The sequence below is a fragment of the Vidua macroura genome, chromosome 12, assembly GCF_024509145.1.
Source record: "Vidua macroura isolate BioBank_ID:100142 chromosome 12, ASM2450914v1, whole genome shotgun sequence".
Taxonomy (NCBI): Eukaryota; Metazoa; Chordata; class Aves; order Passeriformes; family Viduidae; genus Vidua; species Vidua macroura.
Window position 1 is genome coordinate 8,207,642 of NC_071582.1, and position 20,944 is coordinate 8,228,585.

At 40.1% G+C, this 20,944-nt stretch overlaps 1 protein-coding gene across 6 annotated transcripts in view; it reads right to left on the reverse strand.

Moving 5' to 3' along the window:
• The window catches only part of RNF111 (ring finger protein 111), a 42,908-nt gene extending 23,684 nt beyond the window's left edge, over positions 1 to 19,224 (reverse strand). For 4 of the 6 annotated variants that reach the window (XM_053988407.1, XM_053988405.1, XM_053988408.1 and 1 more), the window contains exons 1-2: positions 19,153 to 19,213; positions 8,211 to 9,106 (exon numbers count right to left, since the gene is read on the reverse strand). In XM_053988407.1, coding sequence (XP_053844382.1) covers positions 8,211 to 9,087 — 877 coding nt within the window. In that variant the 5' untranslated portion in view covers positions 9,088 to 9,106; positions 19,153 to 19,213. Of the gene's footprint in view, positions 1 to 8,210; positions 9,107 to 18,682; positions 18,892 to 19,152 lie in introns of those variants that run through there. The other 2 variants (XM_053988409.1, XM_053988404.1) reach the window with 2 other exon arrangements.
• Positions 19,225 to 20,944: the final 1,720 nt, after the last annotated feature.

A 20,944-nucleotide genomic window follows, 5' to 3' on the forward strand; every position in this document is an offset into this window, starting at 1 on the left:
AGTTCCAGCCTAGCAAGCAGACACACGAAATACTTCTATAGAGCTGCAAGACTGGCAGTGACAAGTCTGAGCTATCTACAAGACTTAAATTGAGCTATGGATTATTCACTGAGCACAAAAGAACTAAAAAACGAGCTGTATAGCTTAGAAATCACTAACTATCGTTTTGGTTTCTGCAAATTGCCTCAAGGAAGTGCCTGAAGAATTTGGTCTCATTCAAGTCAATACTTCCATCCTGTATGCACTGACTGTTCTCAGCTGCTTTACCCAGTTACATGTGGGAATGAGTACTCATTTTTATCAGTTTCTCTGCTTTGAAAAAAGCCCAAACTGCATTACCTATTTCCCAACAGCCTTTGTTTCTGACCATACTTATCTCAGAAAGATTGCTGGCTAAAGATGTAAAGAGTGATGCTTCCAAACACCGATACTAATAAAACTCTAGCAATTGGAATCAGTGTGGAACAAAATTAGTTCTCAGAACTTGCATGAAAATTTTGGGGAAAAGTGCACATACTGCGAAGTCTAAAAAACAAAAGAACATTCCAAAACTGAAAATACCAAAAGGCCAATTACTGGGAGTGAAAGGCAGCAGCTAAAGCCATCAGCACATTCAGAGGAATGTAAACTTCGTGCCTATCGGGGCAAGCAAGCAACAGCTTCCTTACACAAAACTATCTCAGCTGCTGTCAGACAAAACCACCCGGCCAAGCAGCTGGGGAAAGTTCCCTGAGAAAATCCCCCAGCTCTTCCTTCTATCTTCCAAAGCTGCACTTCTCTGAAATATAAAAAATTTGAGAGCACTCCTCAGAGGCCACACATCCTCAGGCTCAGTATTTATTCAAATTTACAAGAGGTGCAAAAGTAGAAAGATTTAGGCTTAAGTATGATTTTGTCACTTTAGAAAAACAAGTTCTCCTTGAGGACAGAATAATCTACCATGTAGATCTATACTGAAATTCACCCAGTGTGCACCTCTACTGAAATTTTGACCCAAGCTTAGCTCATGAAAACCAAAGGGAATTCTTAACTGAATATTTACACAATTCAGACACCTTTCTCAATGTTCGAAAGCTCAATTTATTCAATCATTTTTAAAGCACTCCTTTAGCTGAGAGGTGATTGTACCAACTACACAAATCAGACTGTAAAAACCATCAGGACTGGTACTGAATGAACAGGTTTTGTGACTTCCAAAATAGCAAATAAAATCTTTAGGAAAACAGTCAAAGTTGCTCCAAGTAGGATACAGCATAGACATAGTTTAGACATATGCAAGTTCCTTCTGTTCATGCTTCTAAAAACACCTTCCTAAGCCAAAAGCACAAACTGATGAAGTTGCCATCCCATGAAGTACTTTCCTATACAAGGAACCAATACTTTCTTCAAAATTAAGCAGAAAAACAACTCCTCTAAACTATGTAAATATTTAATTGTTCTATACAGTCCACCATGATACAGTATAATTCACTTTTTTCTTTTAGTACATACCAGTCACTGGCCAGTCATCTGTCTGTAAAGAACTTCAAGCAAAATTTAAAGCATGAATACCTTACACATCAATGCATCCCCTGACTGACTGAAGCTGTGAGAAGCCAGCTAAATCTGGATAATTACAGAGTTAACTATACTATTCCTACAGTTCCTGAGGGTTATCTCACTTCAAGAAGAAGAGTCACTGGACTGCTGACAGCAAAACAGTTACACAAATGTAAGAGATGTATTTTGTACTACTTTCAGAATAATACCTATGGCTACAAAACAAACAGAAAATCATCCTCCTGCAGGCACACATTATTTCTCTGTCATCTTCTGAATCACAGAACACATCAAGAAAATTATACTCTAGTTATTTGTGAGTAAATTAACCTTCAGGCCACCACTGAAAGACTCAGTCTGCATTTCAAGTGAGCTACTTAAAAACAAAACTTCTCTTGAAAATTACAGCAAGGATTTTAATAGTTTCCAAAGAATTTGGGTGTTTTTTCCCTTCTCACATCCACAAATAATATTTCATAGTGCACACAACACACCAAATTTCAGTTTGCAAGTTCTGCATTTCCAATTCAGACCTTTCAATAGCCATTAGTAATTAAATTTTGTATGTGACTATCAAAAATAATCAGGAACTTCTTCATGCAAGTTTTTTTCCCCTCTTTTAGAAGCCTTTTTTTATGATGGAAATGTAGTGCTCAGCTGGCCTAGAGGAAGGGATAAACTGCACATGCTTGAATCCAAATCTGAACATGTGTAAAACTATAATTCTCCCTTAAAAATAAAAACACACTCTTGTCCAGGCCTTACTTCACAAAGACAGTATATCTGTCATAATAAAGTGCTTTATTAAGCGGAATATAACTTTTATAATAAAATAAATATGATATTGGACTCTAAAGTCCAATACTTAGATCAGTAAATGACATATTTTTCCCTAGAAAGTTGTAAGATTACTTCACAACAGAAATTGCTATGTGCCAGTGATAGACCAACTTGCTGCTTTAGAATCAAATACTTTAATAATCCAGAAGTTCTAAGCAAGAGACTAAGTTTTGCACAGTATAACATGTATAATATGTATAATTACACTACTATTTAACTCTAACAGACCATGGCATAACTCCAAAATTAATCAATCGTCATCCCAAGTACCCCATTAAGGGCACAAATAACACTGGTATAATACCTAAATTTATGTTTGGCTGACTGCTGTCATTCTCAGAGGGTATTTTCACATCTGGTTTGCAATTAACATGGAGTTTAACCTCCATGTCTGAGTATTACATGTAAGATAATAAAAGCATTTCACAATACACAATTTCAAATTAGACAGTCTGATCAACTCTTAAGTGAAACCAGAAGAGATTTAAAATCAACAGACAAGTTCCAGTGAGAGAGATGACTTATTCTGAGTTCCAAGCTTTCACTGGATCAGACCAAGAGCCCACTCAGGCACACGTTCTCTCTGCCAGCTGCAGCAGGCAAAAACACTGTGCAGTCAGAGCAGAAAATTCAGGCTACAAATTTTAACTAAAAGCTCTCATACCACCCAGCATCTACAACAATGTCACAGATGTCAGAGCACACTTTCTTGTCCAGTCATTGCTCATGGTCAGCTGTCAGTCGGTCTGTTGAATGTGGGACTATGTGCCTCTACAGCCACTTATGCTCATGAATTAAAGATAATGACTTGGATAGTAATTCAGCTTGAAATGAATAATATCCTGCTAGTATTGATGAGTACTGTCTCCTTTAGCCCTCAAATGTCTTGAACTAGGTATGGCTGGTAGCCCTGCTCTGAGCCTGTCAGCATAACACCGCTGTACAAGGAGCCATCCTCTGTGACTGAGCTGGTCACGTATCTGTGGCTTTGCTCTCGTTCTCAGGCTCTGAAGGTCCTGTGAACCAAGCAGACAGACCAAACACATTTGTCCTTTCCCTCCCTAGATGTCTCAAGATTCCTGGGCGCCAGGATGATCACTCCCTTCCCTGGTGGCCTTGAAGGTCCTGCAGGAGGCCAAACAGGTGCTGTTGATGAGCCTGCCACAGCGCACGGGAGCTGACAGCACCCAGAGCACTGGCCAGAAAACCCAGCAGCTACAAACCCCAAGTGGGAACCTGGACCAGAGACGTGACCCCCTCCTGTCACTGGTGGCAAGGGACACCTCTGTCATCACCTGCTTCCTCTGAGGATTGAGTGAGTGACTCATGTTCTTTTATATGGTTTTTGAGTCTAGATTATGATTATTAGGTTGATAAAGCAAACCACATGTTAAGATTTGACCTGATCTGCAGAGGGTCCAGGTGATTAGAAATCTTTACTTGGTGGTAGCACAAATTCTGTATTATGTTACTTACAGATTGTATTACATTGATTCAACTTAAAGAAATCCAGTGCCATTCTACTCATAAAAATCCTGCTAAGAAAAGAAAGACTTAATTGTAACTAAGATTTAGTGCTGTCAACATTCTGGCAAGAACCTGCCTGCTCCCTTAGGGTTGTGTGATGACAGTTTTTTTTGTACCTGAGACTTACTTGGAATATTCCTTCCAATAGCTGTGCATGATGGGAAAAATTTTCCAAAGCACAAATTGCTTAGAAGTCTGCACCCTGGTGGAAAAGACAGTCAAGTACAGTTTAGGGGATTTTGTCCAACTGTGAGCCATGCTAATTGAAACCTGTACTAACCTTTCTTAACCTTGTACTAAAACCAGTCCTGTGGGCAATGCCACAACAAGCCAATTCTACAAAGAGCATCTTTTCAGCACAGAAAGCTGCAGCAGGGCTGAAGTGAATTCCACACTAACTTCTATTACTGAAGCTATTTAAAGCCCCAATTCACAGCAGATGGATATAGCAACACTCATTATTGTCCACTGCTCACAAAGCCAGGTGCTCCTTTCCTCACAATTTCTCAGTTCTTCTCCAGTAAGCAGTATGGTAAACAGGATACTTATACCCTTCCTTATCCACTAATGCTATTGAGATAAAAGGTTGGAATTATGAGCTGCATCAGTTGGTGTGAGAAAAGGACTGCATGCTGTAGTTTGTAGGAGGGATTAAGTAACTGAAAAATAATCAACTTTAACAACAGGCAGCTCATTTCCACTTAATACCTGTTTATCTTAAACCTGTTAAAATAATCTGAGCATGAAGCAGTATATGCTTAACATTTTCACCAGCCTCTGGCTTGTAATATATTGAATGTCTGTATTCAAATTTTTTTGGGGAGACAGACAACAAATGTTGGAGAATTAAGACAATTTTCTAACAGTAGTGAATAAACATTGTATTATCATTCTAAGCAGCTTTGAACAAAATTTGGAGCAGCTTCTCATCAGCATTACATTCTAAGAAGAGAAAAACCTGTCTAGCATTAGTTGCTCAAAAATATAAAATAACTTGTCAGACCCTGAAGGAATCGTAAGTTATTAGGCGAACAGTTTGAACAATTTGTGACAATACAAAACTCTACACAGCTTGTTTTTTCTAACAACACTTTGCAGTTTTCTAGAGTTCTGCTTTATTGCCAAATCAGAGTATGTAAGGTTAAAAAATTGTTCCAATTTAAACTTTTGCTAGATTTCCCTCCACAGACTGCCTCCAAAGGGCAGCTCCAATCCTTTAGATCCAAGATGAAAATCAAATACTTGCAGAAACAGAGCATTTGCCTTACAACATAGGAGATGCAACAACAGCAAAAGTTGAATTTTGCCATCTTTCAAAGGCAAACGTGGAAGAGGATTGTTTCTGTTGGTGTGTACACAGGGTTAAAGAAAAGATTCTGCACTACCTAAACAAAACACAGAATCAAAAATCATGTCTTCCAGCAAAAATGCTGCTGCCTTCTGTCATTTTAACTGCAAGCCCAGTATTGTAATTGAAACCAAGTGATCAACACTGCAATTAGATTATACACCCCTGTAAGCACCTGCACCTTCAGTTGTAAGGATCATTAAACTCCACACAGCTGGTTTTATGTTGGCCTTATGCCCCCACCTCCTGTCTCCCATGAATGAGCTACAGCTGCCCATCCCAGATATAATGAGAACAATGCCTTCTGTGGCACACAGTTGGTACAACAATATCATCTAGCCCCAGGTGTCAGGATGTACTGTTCACACTCTCACACTCCAAAACCACAAGGTTTCACCAGAAGAATAGCTTAAGCCCTAATAGAACAGGAGGGAAAACCCCATATAATGCTATTTGGCTTTTTGGTAAAGGTTTGTTAAACAAAACAACCCCCCTTCACATCTCCATTAATGTGATTTTTCCAAAATTAGCCAAGTTAATTTTATTAATTATAAGAACTAACTTACAAAAAACTTCTTTGGTTAAAAAGGTCTGTGACTTTCATTTCTTGCAACAATCAGAAAGAAATGGTTTTCAGAACAGTCTAAACTAATTTAACTTACTAGTTCTTTAAATGCACTGTATCTTTAGTTAAACATCAACATTCAAAGCAAAGAAATATTTTCTGCAATATCCTCAATATAAATTGCTATTCAGTAGGCTACAAGACTAATCACATCACTTTGAAGCCTGCTTTTTAAAAAAATCAGTTATTACCACATCTTTTTAAACTGTATTTTCTTTTCCAATTATTCTCCTCCTTCCCTAAGTCTGTCCTCTAGCACCTTTACATATATGCCCCAGGCCTCATATTCCTAGCAGAAGTTATTTGTCCTTCAGCACACTGTAAATTCAGCAGATATGTGCCAATGTAGAGCAAAGAAATTTTCCCTAACATTAACAAGCTCGTGTAGCATTACTATCAATACAAGCCTTTCCTCATATAGAAACCCCGTCATGCTTGCTCACTATACAGAGAAGTTGCATAGCTGTTTTCCAGCTGGCCCCATTTCTGTCCTAATTAACTCAATAACCAGAAATGCCTTATATAACAGCACAAAGCTACAAAAAATGTTAATCACATTTTTATCTTGCTAAAAATAGGACACTTTCACAGAGGATGTCTGCTCAACTTCCCATTATATGTGCAATGTAAACAAAATGCTCAAAAACCTTTCCATCAATATATAGTTCCACTGGAAAAACCCCCACAGTATTCACACACACTAAGCCAGAATTGCTTTTCAGCTCCCTGCAAGTGTTGGTCCGGGAGTAGAGGCACGAACGACAGGACACAATCTTTAAAGCAGACCTTTCAGCTCCAACTCACATCAGTATTCTAATCCAAAACTACTGGTGCAGAACTATGAGTTTTTTTCATTCATGACTTGAAAATAAACACTTTCATTAATTAAGAGTGCTTTTTATATAGTATAAAAATTAATCCATTGGACTTTTCCACATCTGTGTGGAAGGAGAGTTGTTATTGATCCTACATCATTTTAGTTACATAGAACTCCATCCTCTCTGAAAATGGTAAGAAACCACTAACTTGGAAACAAATGTGTTAACACAGTTTCTCAAACTGGCTTTTCATATAAATGTATGCATATCCCCATTATTTATTATTTACAAATCATATTTTTCAATATGGTTACACACACATGTCAAATGTAACTTTTTAGGACTAATTAATGTCTATTCCCAAAAATATGCATTAAGATAATTAAGGCTGTGCAATAATTCTTCTGTTTCAGAGTTATATATGCCCAGCCCTAATACTGAATAAGTAGGACTTTCACATTACAGGCTTTACTTCTTGTATTTAAACATCACAGACATTATTTCCTACTGCAATGAGTAACAAGCAGTAATCTAGACTTTAATACTCTGATTCTGCTCAAGCATAAATCCTGCCCTAACATGAACATTCACATTTTTTTTAACCTGTCCTTTTATTTCCAGCCACATTTTCTTAGAGGAATGATCAGCACAGCCTGAGATATGGTTTCACTTATTAAAACATATTTGTCACACATGGTTGCACAGATTAACACCATGCTGTGTTCTATCTACTTCCCCGTGCTCTCTAAAAAGCTGAAATAAAACAGAATGCAGAACTACTTTCACTTGGCAAATTTAACACTCAAGGAAGTCCAAAAAAATCTGCCAATTAACAAAAAAACCACAACAAACAAACAAACTAGGAAAAAACACCCAAACCAAACCAAAACATCCCCCAAAAAGTCTTTCTCCAAGCACTCAAGGATTCAGATACTGTGACAAGACATATTAGAAAAATAACTGTGTAAATCAACTGCCTTGCACTGAGTTTATCTGGGTAAATCATTTGGTATATATATAATACTTTTCTCTCATTATCTCAGTACTAAAGCTACCTTCAACTGACTCCTATTTCAGCTCTTATAACAATGGACTTTTTTCTTTATATTTTTCTAAATTGTCAAGAGCAGTTAAATATTAGCAGATATTTCTACATTCTGAAAATATAATTATTACTACAATCAGTTCAAAGCTAAAATTTTTAACACAATTCAACAGCTAAAACAATAAAAATGGATCAACTCAACAGCATGTGACTAGTCAGACTGAGCAACCTTCCACTATGTGCTTTAGAAGCCATTAACTTTTACGTTCAAGATTTTAGATTTGCTATAATTCTACTCTAAGATCTGAATGTACTTCTCCCATCAAGAATTTAGGTTGCAATGTTCACAGTACTTACAGTAAGTCTATCTGTAGTATTAACCTCAAAAACTGCACAGAATTTATACAAAAGCCTATTATACACGATGAAAGGTAACTAACACAAAATACCCCAGGAATTCAGTTTTACCTGAAGGAACAGCTGTGCTATTCTGGTGGTTTTCACCAGGTGACACAAACAAGTCTTCCTCCCCTTCAGTAGATGAACTGGAAGAAGATTCAGTACTGAGATCATTCTCGCTGGAGCTGCTAGAACTGGGGAGCAAAGCGTACTTTCTTCGAGCTAACACTTCCCGCTTTTTCCTCTGCATTAAAATTCGTTCTTTTTGGTTCTGTGTCCGCTGTGATGAACTTGTTTTCACAGCTCTCTTCCTATATGGAAGTCTTCTTAAAGAACTGTTGTGAAAACAGGGCCTTTTCATCAATAACCCGGGTACAGAGTCTGCCTCAGTCCGAGGCCACTTTTGTGACCTTGCACTGTGAGTTCTACTTGGAGTATTCAACACTGCCTGAGGGTGTCTCACAGGAGCATCTTTTTCTTCATCAGATGTTACTGTGTCAGAGTCTCCAAAATGCAAGCTAGATGAAGGCGATGAGATACAGTCACTAAAAGAGGAATCATTGTCTTCACTCTGTGTTTCTAGATGCTGTCTCAATCCTAAAATTCCTTTATTTTCTTTATCAGGACAGTTTTGAGTGTATGAAGGACCAGCCTGCTGGCTCTTGCGTTTTTTTCGCACCACAATACCTTTTTCTTGGTCTGTATGGTTGCCATTCATGTCCTTTTGCTTTTGAGAATCACCACACAAGTGAGAGAACTCATTCCCTACTTTACTGGCAATCATCTCAACTTCTGCAGTGAAGCTTTTGGCCGCCCCAATAGGCTCAGGGTTCAAGAGGATCCCCTTCAGACTCTCCTGTCTCTTTGGTGCATCAGAAGGAACTTCACTCTTCATATCCGCTTTTAGAGTATAAACTATATTACATTCAGGAGTCCATTTAGACATGGAAAGATTTAAGAAAGGCCTAGAAAACAAAACAGATAAGCATCAAGAAAAGAAGTATTCGATTTTATTAAAAGCAAAGCTAAAATAAGAAAAACCCATTTACTGCTAGGACTAATCTCCCAGTGGGAATGGCAAAACAACAGTAACCAGAACACAACTGTTTCAATATTTTAAAAATACTCCTTGACAATGTATTTTTTCATTAAGAGAGAACTCTTTAATTTGTATTGAAGGGAAGTTCTTATGGTCAGTGAAAACATTATCACTCTCACACAGCAAATACTGGTCTGTGTCACCTGCAAAACCGATGATGTCTGCTTTACTGATACTTAAGCAAGGCAGTTACAGGCTACTGCTTATAGAAGTTACCTGAGTTTTGGCTAAATAGCTCCCATAGCCATCAACTAAAATGCATGCTTATTAAATAAGGCCTGTATCTTCCCCTGCAGCAGAACACATGGACAATAAATACTTCAACACAATACATGGGGTTGTATGGTGTCAGTTGAGCTATAAAAGTCAGTTACTTAGAATTCATCCTTCTTTTCTGACATGAAAAGAATGAAACATAAGAGATTTTGAACTGTTATTATTTTGGGACAAAGCAATAAAAATCCATTTATTACCTTGAGTCTCTTTTAAAAACCACCACACATTAGCTGTACAGTGTACAAAGCTATTTTCAGTCCATGTACTTTTGACTCTTGCCCTATGACAGAAACTGAGCTCATCATAGCACATGTTTCATAGCAGTCGCTATTGGGCAGGCTCCCCCCCGCAAAAATATAAAGCTGCCAATGTATAACATTAGCCTCAAAGAAATACTTTTGTACTGGAAGACACAGACAACAGTAACCTCAGTAATAGATCCATGTTCAATCTGTTTCATCTGCCATCTCAGCCTTTGGTTTAAATTCCCAAAAGGGAATGATGAAACAATTTGGTTCCCACTGTGATAACTATTGGAACTCTTTACTGTAACTAGTATCAGGGGGATTTATGCCTCAGCTGCATAGGCTATAGTGGATACTTGACAGCTTACAGCAAGTTGTGCTGAACTATCAAAAGGCTACTGAAGAAAACACGTGCAACAATGCCTAGAGTGGAATAAGGCTGCCTAAGCAGCACAGCTGGGAATATGCATGAAACCACAAAAACCATCTGAGCTATTCTAGAAACAGCAGCAACAGCCACCCAGAGGGACCCTGACAGGCCTGAAAAGTTGGTCTGCATGAACCTCACAAAGTGCAACAAGGCTAAGTGCAGGGACCTGGGCTGGGGCAAACCCAAGCACAAATACAGGTTGGGCAGAGAGGAGTGAGAGCAGCTCTGGGAAGAACTTCAGAGGGTGTTACTGGACGAGAAGCATACATGACCTGACACTGTGTTTGCAGCACAGAATGTCAATCATATCCTGGACTGGCTCAAAAAAAGTGTGGCCAGCAGGTTAAGGAGGGGATTGTCCCTGTATTCCACCTGGACTAACATGTCCAGCTCTGCAGCTCCCAGCATAAAGACATGGAGCTGCTGGAGCAAGACCACAGAAAGGCTATGAAGATGCTCCCAGGGATGGACCATCTGTCCTATGAAGACAGACTGAGAGAACTGGGGATGCTCAGCCTGAAGAAGAAAAGTCTCCAAGGAGACATTACAGCACCTTTCAGTACCTAAAGGTACTGAAAACTCCAGAGGGACTTCTGAAAAAGGCATGTAATGACAAGGGGGAATGGCTTCAAACCAAAAGAGGGCAGGTTTAGATTAGATATGACGAAGAAATTCTTCCCTGTGAGAGTGGTGAGACACTAGAACAGGTTGCCCAGAGAAGCTGTGGATGCCCCATCCCTGGAAGAGTTCATGGAAAAGCTGGGCTTCAAGCAACATGGTCTAGTGGAAGGTGTCCTTGCCCATGGCAGGGAATTTGGCAGTGGATGACTTTTAAGGCTCCCTCCAACCCACACCAGTCTATGATGGTTCTATGATCCGTGGCAGGTTAAGCAGCCCTGCCTACTCAGGTCCATAATCGTCTGCCTGAATCTCCAAAGTCTTCAAAATGCTAATGCATCCTTATATGCAGTGCTAATATTTAACACTCATTTATTTTGTCATAGAACATATCAATACAAGACTGAAACTACAGAACAGATTTAAATAAGAATTTTTTAGACTGCTCCACATACTGATGCTTTCAGGAGCAGCTGTGAGCTAGCTGTTCCTAACAGATCCTAAAGAGTTACTTATTTCAGTTTACAATGGGTATAAATTGACACATCATCATCCCAGGCAACCTGTGTTCTCTTCATAGCCATAAGCAACTAGCAACTATTACACTCCATAAGATGTTATCTGGGATAAAAACTTTGCAAAAGGCATCAATGCTGCACAACTAACACTTAGAGAAGCTGTAAGTTGAGACGATCTTTCTGGAGATCAAGAACCTTTTGGATCCTAGAACCCCAGCTGAAAAGCCCCATTTGAATGTTCTCACTGGAAGTCCTACAAACGTTTATAGCAACTACTGTTAAATATGAGGCCTATATTCTCTGATAAGAGAGTGCTGCTGTTCTCTCTAGGAATTACAGCAGACAGGCACATCTCACATGCAAGTCAAAAGCTACATTCATGCAAGTTGGAATAAACCTCCTCTTGCCAGTATAGACAAGCAGTTCTTACTTCATCAAAGCACTACTTTCTTTATAGCAGTAAGTTTTAGTGGAATGTATTATATAAGGCTACCTTTTTCTTTAGGGCTGAAAAAAAGAAGTTGCAAAATTGGACAAAACACTTAGACTAAACATTAGGAATACAAAAAGTCTACCTAGAAGGCAAAGACTACCAAAGCTGTGGAGTTCTGCTGTCTACCCTTCCCAGCTCCAGCTCTTACACAGTCCTCACTGTGCTCATCCATACCCTCACACACACGCACCATCTTTCTTTGAAAAGATAAGGACCAAGACTTCCATTTTATCCAATTTCTAGTAAGGACAGGAATACAGCATTCAGAGCGTCCACCAGCACACAGAACAAAAAGTACATAGTCCTTTTTCTCATCCTCCCAAGGTCACCTTTAAGCTCTGTTATTTATGCACCACTGTTTTACAGAAATGTAACAGTCTAGTCAGTCTTCACCCCAGTCCAAAAGCAACCCAGACTCTCCCACAACAACCCTCTATTTCATTACACTTTTTTTTAGAAAATCCACAAAATATTTCAATTTGGGGGAAAAATATTTTTTAATTCAGAACTTAATGTCTGTGAACACAGTCATAACTTGCCAGCATACAGTACATGTCCAGTCTATACATAACTGTTTCCTGTCCTTTTAACATTATAACTTCAGAATCAAAGAGAATTGACCCCTTAATTTTTTTTAAGAAGTAAAAATCTGAACCTTTTCTCCTTATGTGAGCACAACCAAGGGCTGATTTACAAAGGATTCTGTTCTACTCATTGGAGTGCAACCCCTCTCCTTTTTATTGTTAAACTAAAGTGGAGGAATCTCCATCAGTATGACAATTCTGCATGCTGAATGTGATTATCTTTGCATAAGCTCTGTTTACTTTAGTGCAGAAGCCAATGTGCTGAAATACAGATATAGCTATTTAAGTTACAGCAAAAAATTAGTGCAATGACATTTACACTTTGAGAAACCTCAAAAACTACTGTAAGATGACAAAAACCTGAAATTATCACAGTGAAAACTAGTGCATCTGAAGCATTATTTACTGGATTTGTTTTATTCCAACAGGCAGCCTACATACATTAGACAGTTAACATAGATTCAAACATTTTGTATACTTTTACTCTTACAACCATGGAAATTCAACCAAATAACCAAGAGCTTTTAATTTTTGTTAACCAATAGAGATGCTGAAGGACTGTTTACTCACAGGAGAGCTGCTGCCTTCAACTACAAACTTACACAACAGCTTAAACAGGAGTGGTTTTGAAATGAATGACAGCAATCAACAATGACAAATAATCCATTCCTTCACTATTCAGAAATGTTATTACAAACTTCCAAACAAAAAATTTGACCAAAAAAGACAAAGGCTGGACTAGATTTCAGTCCATTTTAAGTATATTCAGTGGTTAGACATAAATGCCCACTTTTCTTCTGCACTGAAGACAAAATTTAAGAAGGACTACAAAAATAATATGCAAATAATTGAGTCGTTAGTATGAGATCATCTGCTGTTAAAACATTAGAAGTTCCTGCAATATCTATTTCTAATTAAAAGTAGTCTTCAGAAGCTTTTTCAAAAAGCAGCAAGATGAAGTAAGCTCAATCAGAATTAGTGTTCCTCCTTCCTAATCAAAACATGTGCCTATTGACTTAGTCCCCCATGTTTCCTCTCAAAGGTTTGATTTATTATCTTCTTTTAAGCCATTATGACTCAATGAAGAGCTGTTAAGACAGCTACCTGAAAACTAAACGGTTATTCTAAGTTGCCCTCTCAGGTGTATGTCTATTTAGAATTATGAAGTGCACGTGGCTTTTATACATTCTTTTCACCACTTAAAAACATTCATATTAATCATTTCAAGACATACAGCTGTGCAAGAAAATTCATGCAAACCAGGAAGTCCCTGGAAATAGCTAAGTCAAAAAACAAGATTAAAGAGGTCTTTACAGCAAGTTTATGATCACATATCAAAGCAAAACACATTTGAGTTGTAAGATGGAGCAAAGGATTTTGTCATTAATAATTAATTTCTTTATAAGCAATCAAAAAGTATGTAGCATTGCAGCACTATAGAACAGTAAAATGCTTCATTACACAACATATAACTCAGTTTTTTGGTATAAACTTTGTTGATGAATACATGTGACCTAATATATCATTACCCTGAAAATGTATTTTCAGCTACATTCTAAAATATAGTCAACTCCCTTCACCACCTATAAAAAAAAATCTCCTTGCATTTTCTGTCCCTTCATTCAGTTCTAACTTTTCTTTGCATATGGTCACTGAACTACCAACTAACTTTTAAAATTAATTCCCTTCCCTGATATGCAGCTTGTATCTGATTTTACTTTTAACACTATTTTTACTGACAAGCTAATACTCATACTGTTAAATTCATGAGAAAATCTTTTTTTCCTCTCATTAAAAAGATGTATTCTTATTCTTTTAGCAAGACTTTTCCATTAGATATATTGAGAAACAGGAAAATGAAAAAGGTTATAAAATTCACAAGGACTTCAGCAATATGAGAAAACCTAAGCACTGTTACTTTCCAATCTCAAGTGCAGGCAGCCAAGCAAGACCAATTCCTGCTTGGCCCTGACACGCTGGAGGCTGACAGAAGGCTCAGGAGCCACTTCAGCAGTTTGACCCCCAACTCAACCCCATGGACATTGAACCTCGGTGCTATCATGCCCTGCTGCTTCAACAAAATAAGGAACTCACTGAGCAGATCACCAAAAAAAACCCCACTCATTTTCCTAAAAGAGGCAGTCCTGTGTTATTCATTTCATTTCTATCAAGCAGGTACAACCTGTATGCCTGTCCAATGCAGAGTAAGTGACAAGAAGAAAAACATCTAATATTCACTTCCACTATCAGGAAAATAAGTGAAATCAGATTTCAAAATTTTCTTCTTCACTTTTTATCACTTCATTAGAAAAACAGGGCTCTTCTAAAGCTTGTTTTAACTACTAAATTTTAGCATCCTACATACTGGTCTTCTAATCTTTAACAGAAAATAAAGCAACTGATAAGTTAAAGATCTATGCATTTTATAAAACAACAACAGTCAGAAGGTAATCTAAAATTCCATAGTGTTTACATTGATATTATCTATCTTTATTCACAGGACAATATGAAATATTATTGCAAACCACTCTTAATTTCCTTTCTGTGCTTTAATGCAGACATGGTGATGACTCCATTTTTGAATGACAAAATCACTGATGAATTCTCTGAGCAGAATACTCACATTCTGCCCTACAGAAAGGTACAGTAATTCAAAGCAACATACACAGTATGAGTTATTAACTGCATCATAATGTTCTGGAAACAGGTTCTTGCTTACAGGCTCCCAAAGCCAGCCCACTACATCCAGCCCAGACAGAAGGGTTTGCCTGTGCTTTGCAGAGGTGCTACAGCTACATGAGCCACAGCAATGCAGGCAGGCTTATCCACATCTTGCAGGCAATTCTAGGAACCATCAGTGGCTTGGAAAGTCTGCTCTTGAAGTAAAAAGTGTTATTCCAAGTACAGTACTATCCTTACTAACCTTCACAGTCATCTCAAAGTCAGACCCCAGTAACTGTACCCTCAAGTACTGTAATGAACAGTATCCAACCTCTACACCAGCAAAGTCTCCTTAATTTTATCCCCAAAAAAATTCTTTTGGGATCTTCAAGGTTTGCTTCCTGATGCCTAAGTCAATTCATTATGTGATTATCTTGTAACTGAAATGTCAGGCCACCTATAGGACAGCTACAGAATGCCTCTGTTGTGCCATGTTGCCATTCACCTCTGAGACTGAACAGCACTGTACTCCTAGGGAGAGACTACTGAAGTGTCTGTCTCACCTCGTCCAACAGAGCCCAGTACACAACAGCTACAAACTGAAGAGCTCTTCAGGACAGGACCTATGGCCTGCTCCAGCTGGAACAGACAAAATGCACAGAGCATGTGCAGCTGCAAGCACCTCCTGTTAGATGCAGAGCCCTCTGAGCACAGGTGAGCTGTGCTGCAGTACACTGAGTCAGTCCAAGGCAGTAAAGGCACCCAAGGAAATCCCAGCCTGAATCAAGCATCACCATGCACACACCCACCTGGACAAGGAATCTGCCTGCCTTTGAACGATGGATGCAAGCAGGTACATCTGACAAAAATGGTGCTCACAAGCACATTTTTCAGTCTAGACATTTCTTTGCTATGTCCTAGGCTTAAATCAGTTAGCTACATTAACACTATATAAATCATGGGTTTAAGATAGAAGCATTATGATTTGGCAATCAGGAATGTTTTGGCTTCAGTGAACTCCAAGACAAACATAACAGCATTGAACTTGGGAATAAAAAGTTGCAGCTTTATAAAATTGTGACAAAATGCAATTTTTTATTAGAACTTAAGATCTTAACTAGAAATTTTCCTTCCCGAGATAGCTAGGAAAGTTCTGAGATACACAGCAATCAAAAATTATTTTTAAAAAATGTTTCTTAGTCCCCCTGACATTTTTGACCTTTGAGGTATGTGTAATTCTTCTTGATGTAGTGTCATTTTGCAAACACTTCTCAATGAATCTTTGAGAAGCAAAGTTAAACATGATCTTTGCCACAGCTGCTAGTAAGAACCTTTCAAGTGAGAATTGTGAAATTAACCATTAGGACAGTTTTATGCTGTTCTTCAGGAAACCTATGAGAAGTAGGGGATTTTACAGATACTAAACTGAACAGATCTGCTAGTTTCAGGGGAAAGGACACTGCAGCGGACTTCTCCACTCTGCACCCAGCAGAGACAAAAGTAAACATTTTACCTAACAGCAGTCAAATATTAGGACTAAACTGTATTGGAAAAAAAAAAAAAAAAAAAAGACACAAGTAAATTGCCCTTACTGGCCTCTTGCTAGTAAAGTCATGAACCAGCCTTCTCAGATTTCACTTGGTAAACACTTAGTAAGGAAGATATAATTTTAATTTAGAGCAATTCCTTTTCCAAATAGCATAAACTATCTGAAACAACAAAATAATCCTGTTTTATCACCAGATCTGTAGCGGTTTGGCTGTTTGCATGTCAATAAGGTTGAAAAGAGATTTATAAAGATGCATATTGAGTAATATTGTATGGGATACATGTTCAAGGATAGGATAATTGCTCAAAGTTGTAGTCCCCTAAGTTTTGTCGGTGTAGCTGCTTCCAAAGTTTACAGTGCTCTTGTAAGAAACAAAATGTATCCACAGCTGAAGTCTTAACTAGTGAACTTCCTTCAAGGTTAAGTACATATTGGTGGTTTTTTTGGTGGGCTCAGGTCAGACCTAGCAGAGAACCCTAATGGGGTAGAAGGAAAGCAAGAAAATGTTTCTTTCACCAACCCAAACTTCTGCTCACAACTCACTTGAAGGAGATTGCACATCAGGAAAGCCATGAGGAACCCTTTACACAACATCTGCCTATGGCAAATCTATCTCTCTGTACTATCCCCATTGTTTACCTGTGAATTAAATCATCCTGTTCCCCATTCCCATCATCACTCCCCCCTCAATTTTCCCATTTATTCAACTGCTTGACATGCAAGCCTCTATCATACATCAACTATGGAGGAGGGAACTATCACCTCTATCTTCTCAAAAGAATGTCCTCACCATTAGAGGAAATACAAACAACTGAAATGAAAGATTGTACATCTTGGAAAAAGAAGGCAGCAACTGCTCTCAGCTAAACATTACTGCAACACAGCCACCTCCAGTGAAAATCAACTGCTATAACTGATCTGGTTATGTAGGTCAACAAAGTTACTAATTGCAATATAAACTGCGAGTCACAGTCGTGTTAAGATACACTCTTAATACACTTTTACAAAAGCCATTGCTTCATAAAAGACGTATTTCTGAAAGGTCAGAATGTTCTCATCTATATTTTGAAAGGACATGCAAAATGCGCAGGAATGCAGTGAGCTGTTGTTCACCATCAAGCTCCCAATACCAGACACAATCTCATCTGTAGCTGCCAGGGCTTCAACCATCAATAAAAACCAGATTTTTAAATATGTGAGACTTCAAGAGCTTTCAAACAGGAAGCTTGGTGCCTTGTACACTATTATTTAATTAAAGTGAACCATAAAATGTTCCTACAGCCTTTCCTACCTTATGAATTCCATAGGTGATTCTATACTGTGGATGAGTGCACAAGACAGGTGACCAGATGTTTGCTCTATCAAATAAACCAAGATCACTTCTTTCCCTATCAATCCTTGCACATCAGCAAGCATCATCCTGTCTAACAGGGTTTGCTTCTGTTCCCTTCCTGCCCCAAGACAGTTCCTTAATCCAAAAAAAGTAAGTGTAAAAACAATTAAATTGCTTAAATTGTTCTGACAGCAAGAACTATGGATATGTGAACAAGAAGAAGATGTCATTTCTGGTTTTAAGACTGGCAAAGCATTGTAACTATTTAAATAGTAGTTTTCCTGAAAAAGCTTTCTACTAAGTATCCAGCATTAATAGACCTTTGGAATTTTCTACAAGTTACAACAAAGACAAGGTAAGACCTTATACTGCACCTGAAAACCCAGCTTTCCTTTAATAGTTTATGCTACAGATACCATGACAAACCCAGGTCTACACAATGAGCAGTCAATTCTTATCTTTTTGTTCAAACCTTTGTTTCTGAAATAACTGCATTAGAATCAAATTATTCTAATTACAGCCAACTCTTACCTCCTGCATTATGTCCTCTTCTGGAGAAGTACTTGGGTATCAGGAATTAAGGGTCTCATTTAATCAGCTAAAGCAACCAGGCCTTGCTTATGATTTAATAAAATCATTTCAAGGCATAGAAGAGCTTATTCAAACAACATGAAAATTCCATGAATGCATACTCTGCCCTAACCACAGAAACACAGACACTTAAAAAGTACATACCCTTAACAGCTGCCCATTGCAACAGTGACAAGCCTAGGTACCTCTGAAGATCCTGGCCTACATTTCTGAATGAACGTTACTTCCTTGTTCATCAGGCAAAAAAAACACCTGAAAATGGTGATTTTTTTTTTTAAACATGGGTTAAGAGAACACTAACTTCGCAAACAAAACAAATGACGTCATAATAAACCCCATTACGCACAGAAATAGAAACTCATTTCCCTAAGGGGAAAATTTGTAACAAATTTGTGACAAAACCCCCGAGAGTGCTGCGGCTGCCCGCAGCAAAGACACTGCTTTGTGCGTCAACGAGGCGCTGAATAAAAAAGGAAAAATACATTCTGCGTGAAGTTCCCACCCGCCGCACAGCCCCGCCGGTCCCCGCTGCCGTCAGGGCGCCGGGAGGGGGAAGCGGGGGAGTCCCCGCCCGGCCCCGGCCCCACCCGCGGGGTCCCCGCCGCCCCCCGTACCTGAGACAGCGAGGCCGCGGGGAAAGGGGCGGGTGCCGCCGGCGCCCTGCGCAGGGCCGAGGGGTAGAGGCGGCCCCGGTGGGCGCCGCGGTGACCCCGCGGCGCTGCGCGGTGCGCCTCGAGAGGCCGCAGCGTCCTGGCCGTGCCGGTGCGGCCGCTGCCCCGGTCCGGTCCCGGTGCGGCCGCTGCGCCGGGCGGGCCCCGCTCTGTTGTGGCGCAGCCCCCGCCGCTCCCTGCCCAGCGCAGCGCGACAGTCGGCGCTGCTTTACAGCCGCCCGCAAAGCGCAGCCGCGCCGGCGCGCGCCCCGCCTCCCGCCGCGCCCCCTGCCGGGCGGCGGCGCCGCCACAGCGCGCGCTCCGGACGGGCCGGGTCAGGGCGGGCTCCTGAGGGCTCCGCACAGGTCGGGATGGGCTCCTGAGGGCTCCGCACAGGTCGGGATGGGCTCCTGAGGGCTCCGCACAGGTCGGGATGGGCTCACGGACGGGCGGCACAGCCCTGGCTGCCTTCGCTGCTGCTGCATTTAGGCGGTTGCGTGTCAGTATATAAAGCGGTGGTGTCAGAGCATGGAGCGGGCTCTGCTCGGTGGTGCCGAGGAATGGGACACAAGGCAATGGGCAGAAACACGCACAGAAAGTTCCACCCGACCTGAGAAAGAACTTCGCTGTGCAGCGAGCGAGCACTGAACAGGCTGCCCGGTACCCTGCAGCCGGACGCAATCCTGGGATGACCCGGCTTGAGCAGGGAGGTCGGACCAGCGGGGCACCCTCTGTGGGCCCCTCCAACCTGACCCTCGCTGTGATGTCCCTTCTAGCACTTGTCTAAAACCTCTCGTTTTCTGCCCAGCGCTGTGTCTCCCTTGGCATCGCAGTATCTCACGGCTGCCTGTCCTGCAGCCAGTGGCCGACAAATCCCAACTCTCCATCCCAGCTCTGTAGAAATAAGAATTTATTTGCCTTTACTGCACAATGCAGTCATGAGTCGGGATGAGGTGAGCCTTGCCCCTCTACATTACTGATGTGCACACCAACGGTGAGGAACCTGTCCCAGACAGTGGCCGTGTGTCACACGGCCAGCACAGCCAACACCAGGCTTTGGGAAGGCTCTCATACAGCAGCAAGCCTCAGCGTCTGCTGACTTTGCAACGGCCAGAGGCCAGGATATCTCTGCCAGAGATGACCTTTCATCAATGTCAGGGTACACATTCCAGCTCCAGATTGAACCACTGCATAGACAAGGGTCCTATACTGTCAGTGACCAGCCACATAAACCCAAGGCTTTGGAGCAGAAAGGCACAGTCTGGTCTAGAAATAGTTAAAGATCTTACTCAGAAGGCACTGCACCAGAGAGTCATCAGTACACAGCAGTTCCTACGTGTTTTGGAGGAGCTAAACAACCTGCATGCATCATTACAAAAGAAGTGGTCACTGGGGAAAAATGCATGTTGACATTATTAATTGCATGAGTTTCTGAACAGAATTTCCTTAGAGCAAAAGTGGATAAAACAACATAGAAATTAGACTCTACTTCAATATATATCCAAAAGTGTACAAAATGCAAAAAGTGATATAGCACATAAATGATGTGAAAATAAAGACTTTTTCAGCTTTATGTGTGAAATGAGAACACAGGAAGAAGTGAGACCCACTTAGAATGAAGGTGGAAAAAAGGATCACAGGTTATTTCATGTGGTTCCATGAGCAAAGCAACAATTAATTTCAGTTTGCAATAAAGACAATAACACAGGTTTTCCAGCATTAACTGTCTACCTTTCTCTACATATTTCTTGTGGTG